Genomic DNA, 13,617 nt, shown 5'->3' with positions numbered 1-13,617 from the left:
GAAAAGTAACACAGAAGGCAACCTCGAGAAAAATTTCAGTATTCTTTACATTCAGAAAGTCGCCTTTGAAAACTTCATCACCACATCTTTAAAGGACATTGCTCATGAACAAGATAAAGATCCGATTTGGAAAGATATCAAAAGTAAATGGCATGAAAAGACACACACTCAGATTCGGCATTATTATCTGGTTAGAAACAACATACTCTTCAAACGCTGCACTGTTGATGACAAGCTATGGGTACTTTGCATTCCTGACGATTTTGTTAATAAGCTCATTTGGTACATTCATTTCAGTTACGCACATTTTGGTCCACGAAAATGTTATCATATTCTTCGAACGACTTGTTATTTTAACAATATGGTAAAGAGAATTCGAAGAGTCTTGTCTATTTGTAAACTTTGTCAAAAGGCGAAACCATCTATTATCTCACATCGTGCTCCGTTGTTTCCTATTATTCCTTCTAAATTAAAAGAATTTGCTGCTGTTGATCTCTTGGGACCCCTTGTCAGAACATCGAATGGATTTTCGTACGTTCTAGTCGCTGTTGAACTTACTTCAAAATTTGTTTCTTTCACTCCGTTACGTAAAGCCACTGGACGGTCTGTATCCAACGCCTTTGTTAAAAATTTCTTACATGAAGTTGGACACGTTAGTAAAGTCATTTCAGATAACAGACCGCAATTCAGATCTGTTGTTTGGTCACGCATGCTTCGGAATCATAAAATCAAACCTGCTTTTATTTCATTGTATTCACCAAATTGTAACCCGTCTGAACGGATTATGAAAGAAATCAATAAGCTTTGCAGACTTTATTGTCACAGAAAGCATCAGCATTGGGACAGATATTTACACTTATTTCAAAATGTGATGAATGAAATGCCTCATGATTCCACTGCTTTACCACCTACTCTTGTACTAAAGAATGAAGAACCACCGAACAGAATCAGTGAGCTTGTACCTTTCCCGAATACACATAAACTTCGACACAAAGACATAATTGATTTGGCTCTTAAAAATATAAAATTTGCAGCAGACAAAAGGAGAAAACTACACGGTAAAGCAAATGCAAAGAAATTATATATTGGTCAGAAAGTTCTCATTAAAGCTCATTCATTGTCACATAAGAAGAAACACTTGAGTCACAAATTCTTTCTAGTTTACAATGGACCTTACAGAATCCGACGTATACCACATGATAATTGCGTTGAAGTTTAAACTCTGCGTACTAGGAAGAGTAAAGGTTTACACCACATTTCACATGTAAAACCGTTTATTGAAATATAATCTGCTTTTTAACTTTGTCTTTGCCATAAAACGTTTCGCTTCACATTTCTAGTATACATTGTCACACTTAGAAACTATTATCATGCAACTATGTTTTGAAGTTAACTATCCAGTCTAGAACCTAGGGTACATATTTAGACAGTAATTACCACTGCATTGTGATAGTGAACAGAGGACACAGTGTCACTGTGTGTGTACATTCTTGCTTGTTAGTTCCACGATTACGTAACGACTATCAGGCTTACATACTTAGGACATATACTGGTACTGCTAATGAGATCTTAATGCAACATTTTGGTTTACTTGAAGAAACATTCTGGATTTAAAGTACTTTCTGTGAGATACCAGATGACACAGTGGTAGGTTTATGTGACAGCTACACGATTTTATCACGACACTACTAATGAGTGACAATTTACAATGTTGCTTTTGCGGTGTTTCTGTTTTATATCTGCACAGTTTTTCTGAATTATTCTGGAAAGTAAAACATGTTTTAGTAGTAACTTTTGTGGTATAGCTACAAGGAGACAGCCTTTTCCATAGCACAACAATACGTTACAGCACAGTACTTTCATCATCACGACAATAAGCATAATAACTAAGATATCTCTACGCAAAGCATTTCGCTTTTGTTTATCATGAGGTAAGTACATTGGCTTCTGCAGAACTTAGCTTTCGGAGGACAATAACTACGACACTTCCACAGAGATTATCTTACAACAAGATGCACATTTAGCGCTACAGGACACGTATTTGAGTGATTAATTTTGTACTTAAAACATTTATTTTGAAAGATTTTTGAATTACAAAGAAAGTTCTCCGTAATACATTTCATTCCATTGCTGTAATCTGTAACACCTGAGGGTATAATTACATTAATCCTCAGGGGGGTACACGCTTACTTTGTGTACCATGTGTTTGGCAACCACAAGGAGCCCTGGCTAATATGGTATTTGCTTATACAACTTTACACATAGGTACCATATTTCTCCAACACAGAATTACACAGCCACCTGATTATTTAACAGAGAAACAAACATTTTTTTTACTACATCAGTGACACATGTTTACGCAATTGCACAGTTGGCTAACTTCACACTTACGAAATTGTATTTTGTCTGTACTTTGTGAACTGTTCATTTTTTTCGGACCCATTGTGATATTATGAGAGCTTTGAATGATATATTTGGTATGGGATCATGATTTTAAAGTATGTTTGAGGCAGATGACACTTTTGACATGAGCAGAGAATTTTTTTTAATTATTGGAGGAAGCTACGACGATTTTGAGAGTTGACTGAGGTGTTATGTTGTTATTATTACGATGACTATGTGTATTATGCTGCTGCGGTATGTTTGTGATCAATAAGCTGATGCTATATGAGTTATTTGATTATGCTACGTATCTGTTATGATGAAATATTGAACAAGTGTCAATGAATAAGGTAAGGAATAATGAGTAGTGTTTAGGGACTCTAGTTTGTGAAAAAGGTTGTTGGAAACCAAGAATCGTACTTTAAGAGTTATGAAATCTGTGTAAATGCGTGAATGTATCACAATGCCGGCGCAAATTTTTTGGACACTGTTATATTCATAAGATTTTGTTTCTACACATTTGCAACGCAAATTCTCGACCCGTGAAATTTTGTATATGAGACTGTCACTGTAGCGGAAACTGTTGTCGTAAATATTTCCGTAAGAAAGTTAAGTGACCACCTGCACGTAATGTGTCATGGGCACCAGCTGTGTCAGACGCCTGGAGAACAAGCCATTAGGGTGTGCCTTTTCGGAAGCACAGGTAGAAAAAAAAAAGGGAGGCCATTATCCTCGCTATTGACGTTTCCTTGTTGAAAGCATACTGTGGAGCTCGTAATTTATGATATTCACTGAAATGCCTAATGAAACGATGAGGAAAATATCACGGCTATTGTCTTGCTAGTTGAGAAAAATGCCATATGGCTTGCTTTATGTATTTATTTACACATTTTGTTTAATATCAAGTTTCTAGCTGCACTGCAGCATTGGTTAAAATAAAATTTAATATATGTACTAATATAGTTATTTTATGCCTACAGATCCAGTCAATAAGAAATTTATGATCTACTTCCAAGGAAACGAGGGCACATAAATAGACATTTCCCTTCACAGGAATTGCATAAATAATTTCTTTACGATTTGGTAACTTATCTGCTAGTGTAAGTTCTCGTGATGCATCACTCTAGTGTTAAGATGTGACATAGGTATTAGACATGGCCATTTTAGTGTAATATTTTTTCTGCTTGAGCTTTGTCATATATAGATATAAGTTTTATATTTTTTATATTTGCTGCTGCTGTTTGCCAGGCATAGTGCTACTGAATTTTAATTTGTGTTACTCTTCTAAGCTAGTTTTACTACTGATTTATTTTTCTTGTATGCTGCACAGTGCCTTATCTTAGTTGTAATATTGCAATTGCTTTGCCAATTTGAATTTTTTGTCCTTGGGATTTGTGTTAATTTGTTACGTGCTGCTGCATTGCCTCGTCCCTTAGTTTAGCATCTGAGCTCAGTAGATTTAAGTTAGCTTAAGAGGGGGTAGACTATAAGAGAATGAGTTGCGATGAATTGGAAGAAATGCATTGAGAAGTTATACGAAAAAAGTACAGAAAGCAGGTATAGGTAGGATTTTCTTGGAAATAAATGATGAGGTAAGATAATGGAAAATAAATAATGAGGTAAGAAATATGTGACCATATAAATACAGAAAGCATGCTTGGATAGGATTTTTTGGTGGAAACAAATGTTGAAATAAGACGAAAGATCTATGGAATGAAGTTTTGGGTTGGACTGCAGTACCAAATGTTACACTGAAAACGAACCCTGTCCTTTCCTTTTGTATTATTCCGCAATATGTTTGTGCACCCTTGTGTATTTGTGTTCTTCCTGTCTCTATGTGTTTATGTGATACGATTTATGTTGTAGAATTTTTCTAATACTAAGCTACATTCACTATGATGAGGAATACTGTTACCCTCAAAAATAATTGGCATTAATAATATGTTATTTACCTTGTAAATATGCTTAGACATTATTTATTCTGTTTTGTTTTAATGCTCATGTGTGAAGTTGATGTTTCAAAATTTATTCTGATCGTTTATGTATGTACTCCTGTCATAATTCCTGTAACACTGATGTATATGTTAGTTCGATTCTTTTGTAAAGCCTGTACTACAAATGTTATCTGTATTGTTATGTTCTTTAATGATGTATTTTGCACCTTTGTTATTGTATTCTTATGTTATAAAATTGTAATTGACACCAGTTCATCATATTATTAACTTGTAAGTTGCATTTCACTGCACACGTTTCTGTTGGTCATAGTATATGGACAATATGCGAGAAGTAGGGACTGTTAGTGTTTGCACGTGTGTTGATAATTCAGCAAGGGACTGGATAACAGCATTGCTGGTTCTAAGGACAATTCCGAAAAATGGCTGCAGGCCATCTCTACAAGGACTACAGTGGGTCTACACCTTTGATGATCCACCAATACCATTACTTCTACAAGGACTACAGTGGGTCTACACCTTTGCTGACTCACCAATACCATAATTTCTACCAGGACTACAGTGGGTCTGCACCTCTGGTGGCCCACCAATACCGTAATCTCTACCAGGACTACAGTGGGTCTACCCTGTGATGACCTACCTACCAATATTCTTCAAAACGTCGAATGACTCTGCTGTGGGTTTGCTCTGTTGTGGCCCATTACCTGTCAGCATGTCAAGAGTCAGCACTGTCTTTCAGTTGGAAGGACAACACTACTTCTTCAAGACTGCATGGACATCCACTACTTCCGTGTGCATTGTCTTTTACTGCTCAGACTTTGAAAAAAAAAAAAACACTGAAATATTACTGTGATGAACAATCTGGACTGTCTTTATGGACTGTGAGAAAATTTTAGCTTCTGAGCAACATTGTATAAATAAGTGTGTGCATTTGATATCTTTGTTATTGTAATTATGAAAATTTTTTTCAAATCATTATTGGCCACTGCCCAAAACAATTTGTAAAATTTTTTTGTGGGGAGCATGGGGGCTATGTAAGTAGGCTGTTTATGTTTTCTTTATGTAAGTAGGCTGTTTATGTTTTCTTATTGGCAACGTTACGTAGCGCTCTGTATGAAAATCACTGGCTGTGCTGTGTGCAATCTGTGGCTAGTTTGCATTGTTGTCTGCCATTGTAGTGTTGGGCAGCGGCAGCTGGATGTGAACAGCGCATAGCGTTGCGCAGTTGGAGGTGAGCCGCCAGCAGTGGTGGATGTGGGGAGAGAGATGGCGGAGTTTTGTAATTTGTCATGAACTGCTATATATATATATATTATGACTATTAAGGTAAATACATTGTTTGTTCTCTATTAATATCTTTCATTTTCTAACTATCCCTATCAGTAGTTAGTGCCTTCCGTAGTTTGAATCTTTTATTTAACTGGCAGTAGTGGTGCTCGCTGTATAGCAGTAGTTCGAGTAATGAAGATTTTTGTGAGGTAAGTGATTTCTGAAAGGTGTTGTTTAATGTTACTCAGGGCCATTCTTTGGCAGGGATCTTTGATAGTCAGATTGCGTTGCGCTAAAAATATTGTGTGTCACTTTAGTGAATGTTTGAGTACGTTCAGTTTTGCTCAGCTGTTTGAAAAGCAAGTAGTGTAAGAGGTTTATCAGCACAGTCGTGTATAATTGTTCTAAGGGGACGTTTCACAAGACGCCCATTTTAAGCTAAATTATATTTATTGGTTTAGACAGTAAGCTATTTGCCGCTCTTATTCTTTTGTTAAAGTGTATTTCAAATACATTGTAAACTATATTGCTACATAATTATTAAAAAAATGAGTGAATCTGTTGAAGTAGTATATTCGCTGATTTCTGAAGTCATTTTATCCAGTGTAATATGATACTCCATATTGGGGAGGGGGGCTATAGCCCCATAGCCCCCCGCCCCCTTGCCATAGCCCCTGTCATGGAACATGTGATAGTTGCAAATGAACTGAGTGTCTTTAACGTCTTAACAATTCCACCTGCTGCCAAAATGTAAATTTGTGTTTCCAATACTTTGTACTTCAAAATGCTTATTTGATTTCACGTACTGAATATTAGCGTTTAATAGAGTAATAATGTAACAGATAGCTGGAAGGAGGTGCGATGAACCCTCTAACGGGCAGTTGATTGTGAATTGCAGAGTAATCATGTGTATGTAAACATCGGCTCTAAAATGCGTTCCTTAAGAGTTATGATCATTTCTTTATCTTAGATACTGTGAAACAAATCTTCTCTACTGCATGCTCCTTGATTTACATATTTTGGGATGAGGTAGTATACATCCAAAACAAGAAAAAATTGTTTAGTTAACATTGGTTCTAAAATGCATACCTGAAGCGATATGAGCTGTTGTTCGCTAGAAGAGACATGTTTCACAGCAGCGAAGATGAAAAAATACCCGTACCTCATAAGGTATACACTTTATAGTCCACGTTCGCTAGACTTTTTTGCTTGGAATGATCGTTCCCTTCATATCAAGACAATTCACTATCACAGTCCACACAATAAATACCAGACAAGATCGCGACGTCGACTAGCAGTATAACAACTTCCAAATCCAAGTCCGCAGTCAGGTGTACGTAAATGCTAATGAGTGACATCCAGGTAAGCACCCGATAACAACTGATCTGGCGTAAGGAAGATGCAGAAATAACGTGTTTTTCCGCAGTCCCGCGTTTGCTGTTGCGTCCGAACTGGCTGTTGGCCTTTCTTGTGCTGCTGTTCTGTTTTGCCTTACTCGTTATCAGTGGTACCGAAACTTTACATCCGGAGTAGTTGGGGTCATCTCGTTCCACGCGGGCCCCCAGAGTGCGTATGTGACGGTTTCGTAATCACACTGTCTTCTGGTAGAAGATGCGCTCAGAGGCGCGTGGCTGATCCGTTCTAGCTCGGTGGATGGGTATTCTCGCGGCAAATGCAGGAAGGGACGGAGTCCTTCAAAGCTCATGTGTACCTCCGCAGCGTTGTCCCATACGCTGCCTACGTACTCTTGGATGGGGTGGAACTGAAGCGGCGTGTGCACCGCCTCAGTACTGGTAACTCTTAACTTGCAGTTTACATTGACGTGACGAAAGTCGTGGGATAACTTGTAATATCGTGCCGGATCACCTTCAGCCCGCCGCTGTGCACCAACTCGACGTGTCATGGACTCAACAAGTCGCCAGAAGCCCCTGTAGAAATATTGAGCTATGCTGTCTCTGTCGTTGTCCATAACTGCGAAAATGTTGCCGGTGCTTGATTTTGTGAACGAACTGACCGCTCGACTATGTCCCATATATGTTTGTTGGAATTCATGTTGGACGATAAGGGGGGCCAAATCATTCACTCGAACTGTCCAGAATGTTCTTCAAACCAATTATGAACAATTGTGGCTCAGTGACATTGCGCATTGTCACCCATAAAAATTGGCTGCAAATGGTATCCAAGCAGTCGAACGTAACCACTTTCAGTTATTGGTCGGTTCAGTTGGACGAGAGGGCCCAGTCCCCCCATGTAAACACTACCCACGCCATTGTGGACCCACCACCAGGTTGCACAGTGCCTTGTTGACAGCTTCGGTCCATAGCTTCGTGGGGTCTGCGCCACACTCGAAACGTAGCACCAGCTCTTATCAACTGAAATCGGGATTCATCTGACCAGGCCACGGTTTTCCAGTCGTCTATGGACCAATCAATATGGTTACTCGCACAGGACAGGTGCTGCAGGCGATGTCGTGCTGTTAGCAAAGGCGCTCTCGTCGATCGTCCGTTGCCATCTAACGGATATATTCGTCGTACGTCCCACATTGCTTTCTGTGGCTATTTCACGCAGCGTTTGTTGTCTATTAGCACTGACAACTCTACGCAAACGGCGCTGCTCACGGTCGGCCACTGCGTTGTCTGTGGTGAGAGGTAATGCCTGGAATTTGGTATTCTTGCCACACTCTTTTCACTATGGATATCGGAATCCTGAATTCCCTGTCGATTTCCCTAATGGAATGTCCCATGCAGCTAGCTCCAACTACCATTCTGAGTTCAAAGTTTATTAATACCCGTCGTGCGGCCTTAATCACGTCGGAAACCTTTTCAGATGAATCGCCTGAATATGTCAGATCGGCCAATGAATTTCTCTTTTATGCATTGTGTAAGCGATACTAGCGCCCTTTGTATATGTGCGTATCGCTGTCCAATGACTTTTGCCATCTCAGTGTAAGATTAAAATTCTAGACTTGTATTTTCCCTTCATTCTTCGTGCATGGTTTTGTGTCTGTTCCTTATGTATGGCAGTAAAATATGGTGGACCCTATTACTGCTACCGAAGTAGTATTTTTTAATATTTTATTTATTTATTTCTTTATTATTGCACCACGTTAGTTCCGAAGGTGACGTGGCCATAGCAGAGTGAACCACAAGCTGCCTTAGTTGCTGAGGATTCTGATGTGTATATTTGGAGAGTTAGCAATCTGTTTGTAGAAAGTCTTGCAGCTTCTCGACACCGTCCTTTCAGTCGCGGTACAGAAGCCCGTAGGTGGGTAGTACCGAGCACCCTCTTCTTAATCATAATGGCCTGCGCTTTGCTCAGGTTGAGAAACAGCCGTCACGGAGTTGATCTATCACTACTTGAAGTCTTCGTTGCGGTATCTGTGAATTTAAGTTCTCGGTTCACAAGGCCATGTCATTAGCGTATAAGGCCGGCTTCACCTGTGGTTTCATGGGAATGTCTGTCGCGTATAACGTCTACAATATTAGCCCAAGCAGCGACCCTTGCGGTAGGCTGGTGACATTGAAGTGGCGTCGGCACCACGTACATAAGCCTTCCAGGTAGTTGCCTAGTAGTCTCACGTGTTGTTTTTGTACTGCGTGTATTACCAAGTTAAACAGTAGTCTCTCATGCCACACGAAGTCAAAAGCTCTGGTGACATCAAACGGCAAGGCTCCAATTGCATCCTCCATCAAGCGCAATACTTGGTCAGCTGAGAGTGCCCTTTCCGAATTGGACATCTTGTAAAGTTTTCAGCTTCCACATGGTCTCGTAGACTTCGGAGGAAGAGACTCTAGAATGCCTTGGATACTCGAGGGACTAGGCTTATCGGCAGGCAGTTTCATAGGGATCGTACGTCTGTTACAGGCTCGGTGATAGCTACGATCTCTGCACGCTTCCATACTGCAGCCTAGCTGCCGATCCTCATTATTGCGTTGAAAAGGGACGCCAGGTTGTGAACAGCTGCCAACGGCAAGTGTAGAAGCATACCGTTGGAGATGAGGTCCGTCCCTCCAGCCTTGCTTAGTGCTAAGCGGCGAAGATGGCAGCGGGCTGATCTGGTGTTAGCAGGTGTCCCTCCTATATGACTACACTATGTGATCAAAAGTATCCCGGCACCTGGTTGAAAATGACTTACAAGTCAATGGCGCCCTCCATCGCTAATGCTGGAATTGAATATGGTGTTGACCCACCCATAGCCTTGATTACAGCTTCCACTCTCGTAGGCGTACGTTCAATCAGGTGCTGGAAGGTTTCTTGGGGAATGGCACCCCATTCTTCACGGAGTGCTGCACTGAGGAGAGGTTCGATGTCGGTCGGTCAGGCCTGGCACGAAGTTGGCGTTACAAAACATCCCAAAGGTGTTCTATAGGATTCAGGTCAGCACTCTGTGCAGGCCAGTCCATTACAGGGATGTTATTGTCGTGTAACCGCTCCATGACAAGTCGTGCTGCTCGATCGTGTTGAAAGGGGCAATCGCCATCCCCGAATTGCTCTTCAACACTGGGAAGCAAGAAGGTGCTTAAAACATCAAAGTAGGCCCGTGCTGTGATAGTGCCACGCAAAACAACAAGGGGTGCAAGCGCCCTACATGAAAATTACACATTACGACATTCTTCAACTATAGGCCGTCTCTGTCAGTTAACAGACGAGGTCGGCCTGTACGCTTTAGTGCTGTTCGTGTCCCTTCATGTTTCCGCTTCACTATCTGATCGGAAACAGTAGATCTAGGGATCTACCAGTGTGGAAATCGCGCGTACAGACGTATGACATAAGTGACACCCCATCACCTGACCACGTTCTAAGTCCGTGTGTTCCGCGGAGTGCCCCCATTCTGTTCTCTCACGATATCTGATGACTTCTGAGGTCGCTGATACGGAGTACAAGGCATTAGGTGACAGCATAATGCACCTAATACGAAAAACGTATGTTTTTGAGGGTTTCCGGATAGTTTTGAAAACATAGTGCAGCTGCTTGTGGTTTATTGGCGGATGCTTAAGGCCCGCTTCCTTCAATACCCCCCGCCCCGCCGTTGAGCCATTCTTATAGCACGGCAAGGCTACTCATCACTAGATCCGTCGAATGCAGCAGAAACATCTGATAAAATTAAGAATCCTGCAACTGCTATCTCACGTTACAGCAATAGCGTGTTTACAAGTACAGTGAGGCATACCGTGTAGAGTGGCCTGGATTTGTCGCTCGAGGGCGGCCCGTATTTCAAAGGGCCTGGCGCGTGGAGGGAGAGTGCGGCCCACTTCAGCAAGAGGATTACGGCCGTCCACGAAAACGTGTTGCCCCAGCAGCGCGAGAGCGCGGCGGACAGTGTGGCGGGCTGACCGGCGCCAACCAGAGCAAGCAATTGAACGCCACATGTGAAGCCGACGATTAGCAGCGGTGGAGCCACGTGATACCGGACGATGTCGTACGCCTTGCCCATCTCACAGGACACTGCGCCCCACGTACTGCAACAGAACACAACACACATCTATTTAACTCCTCGTCAAAATCGTGCACGAAACAGCTTATCCTTAAATGATCGGTGTTAAGTTTTATCTGCTATTTGGAAAAAGACACAATCTGCTACTGCATACAACATACAGATCATTAACATTTTATACAGGGTGTTACAAAAAGGTACGGCCAAACTTTCAGGAAACATTCCTCACACACAAAGAAAGAAAAGATGCTATATGGACATGTGCCCGGAAACGCTTAATTTCCATGTTAGAGCTCATTTTAGTTTCGTCAGTATGTACTGTACTTCCTCGATTCACCGCCAGTTGGCCCAATTGAAGGAACGTAATGTTGACTTCGGTGCTTGTGCTGACATGCGATTCATTGCTCTACAGTACTAGCAGCAAGCACATCAGTACGTAGCATCAACAGGTTAGTGTTCATCACGAACGTGGTTTTGCAGTCAGTGCAATGTTTACAAATGCGGAGTTGGCAGATGCCCATTTGATTTATGGATTAGCACGGGGCAATAGCCGTGGCGCGGTACGTTTGTGTCGAGACAGATTTTCAGAACGAAGGTGTCCCCACAGGAAGACGTTCGAAGCAACTGATCGGCGTCTTAGGGAGCACGGAACATTCCAGCCTATGACTCGCGACTGGGGAAGGCCTAGAACGACGAGGACACCTGCAATGGACGAGGCAATTCTTCGTGCAGTTGACGATAACCCTAATGTCAGCGTCAGAGAAGTTGCTGCTGGACAAGGTAACGTTGACCACGTCACTGTATGGAGAGTGCTACGGGAGAACCAGTTGTTTCCGTACCGTGTACAGCGTGTGCAGGCACTATCAGCAGCTGATTGGCCTCCACGGGTACACTTCTTCGGATGGTTCATCCAACAGTGTGTCAATCCTCATTTCAGTGCACATGTTTTCTTTACGGATGAGGCTTCATTCCAACGTGATCAAATTGTAAATTTTCACAATCAACATGAGTGGGCTGACGAGAATCCGCACGCAATTGTGCAATCACGTCATCAACACAGATTTTTTGTGAACGTTTGGGCAGGCATTGTTGGTGATGTCTTGATTGGGCCCCATGTTCTTCCACCTAGCTCAGTGGAGCAAGTTATCATGATTTCATGCGGGATACTCTACCTGTGCTGCTAGAACATATGCCTTTACAAGTACGACACAACATGTGGTTCATGCACGATGGAGCTCCTGCACATTTCAGTCGAAGTGTTCGTACGCAGTTTGAACATTTCCTGTAACAAAGTGTTTGAAGTCACGCTGGTACGTTCTGTTGCTGTGTGTTTCCATTCCATGATTAATGTGATTTGAAGAGAAGTAATAAAATGAGCTCTAACGTGGAAAGTAAACGTTTCCGGACACATGTCCACATAACATATTTTCTTTCTTTGTGTGAGAGGAATGTTTCCTGAAAGTGTGGCCGTACCTTTTTGTAACACCCTGTATATGACTATAATAAGCGCTCATGGTTACATATGATATACGACGTGTGTAATTGTAAGGGTGTTAACCACTGGAATCGTAGTATAAATATCGATGTATCCAGACATTCTGTCTCATTTTTTGTTCGCCTAGTAACCATTAATAAGCTGTGTAATCGCCAGTACGTTGAATGCCTCCAAACAAAATGTTCGAACTAGACTGTATAAACAGAACTGAGGTCATCAGTGTTCGATAATTTTTATTGGCAATATAATACACTCCTGGAAATGGAAAAAAGAACACATTGACACCGGTGTGTCAGGCCCACCATACTTGCTCCGGACACTGCGAGAGGGCTGTACAAGCAATGATCACACGCACGGCACAGCGGACACACCAGGAACCGCGGTGTTGGCCGTCGAATGGCGCTAGCTGCGCAGCATTTGTGCACCGCCGCCGTCAGTGTCAGCCAGTTTGCCGTGGCATACGGAGCTCCATCGCAGTCTTTAACACTGGTAGCATGCCGCGACAGCGTGGACGTGAACCGTATGTGCAGTTGACGGACTTTGAGCGAGGGCGTATAGTGGGCATGCGGGAGGCCGGGTGGACGTACCGCCGAATTGCTCAACACGTGGGGCGTGAGGTCTCCACAGTACATCGATGTTGTCGCCAGTGGTCGGCGGAAGGTGCACGTGCCCGTCGACCTGGGACCGGACCGCAGCGACGCACGGATGCACGCCAAGACCGTAGGATCCTACGCAGTGTCGTAGGGGACCGCACCGCCACTTCCCAGCAAATTAGGGACACTGTTGCTCCTGGGGTATCGGCGAGGACCATTCGCAACCGTCTCCATGAAGCTGGGCTACGGTCCCGCACACCGTTAGGCCGTCTTCCGCTCACGCCCCAACATCGTGCAGCCCGCCTCCAGTGGTGTCGCGACAGGCGTGAATGGAGGGACGAATGGAGACGTGTCGTCTTCAGCGATGAGAGTCGCTTCTGCCTTGGTGCCAATGATGGTCGTATGCGTGTTTGGCGCCGTGCAGGTGAGCGCCACAATCAGGACTGCATACGACCGAGGCACACAGAGCCAACACCCGGCATCATGGTGTGG

At 42.7% G+C, this 13,617-nt stretch overlaps 1 protein-coding gene across 2 annotated transcripts in view; it reads right to left on the bottom strand.

Moving 5' to 3' along the window:
• The window catches only part of LOC126183485 (uncharacterized), a 197,110-nt gene that overhangs the window by 92,430 nt on the left and 91,063 nt on the right, over nucleotides 1–13,617 (bottom strand). For both annotated transcript variants that reach the window (XM_049925511.1, XM_049925512.1), the window contains one exon: nucleotides 10,774–11,062. In XM_049925511.1, the coding sequence (XP_049781468.1) occupies nucleotides 10,774–11,037 (264 nt within the window). In that variant the 5' untranslated portion in view covers nucleotides 11,038–11,062. The remainder of the gene's footprint in view (nucleotides 1–10,773; nucleotides 11,063–13,617) is intronic.

This window comes from Schistocerca cancellata, chromosome 4 (genome assembly GCF_023864275.1).
Source record: "Schistocerca cancellata isolate TAMUIC-IGC-003103 chromosome 4, iqSchCanc2.1, whole genome shotgun sequence".
NCBI classification, from domain to species: domain Eukaryota; kingdom Metazoa; phylum Arthropoda; class Insecta; order Orthoptera; family Acrididae; genus Schistocerca; species Schistocerca cancellata.
This window is presented reverse-complemented; position numbering and strand designations above follow the sequence as displayed.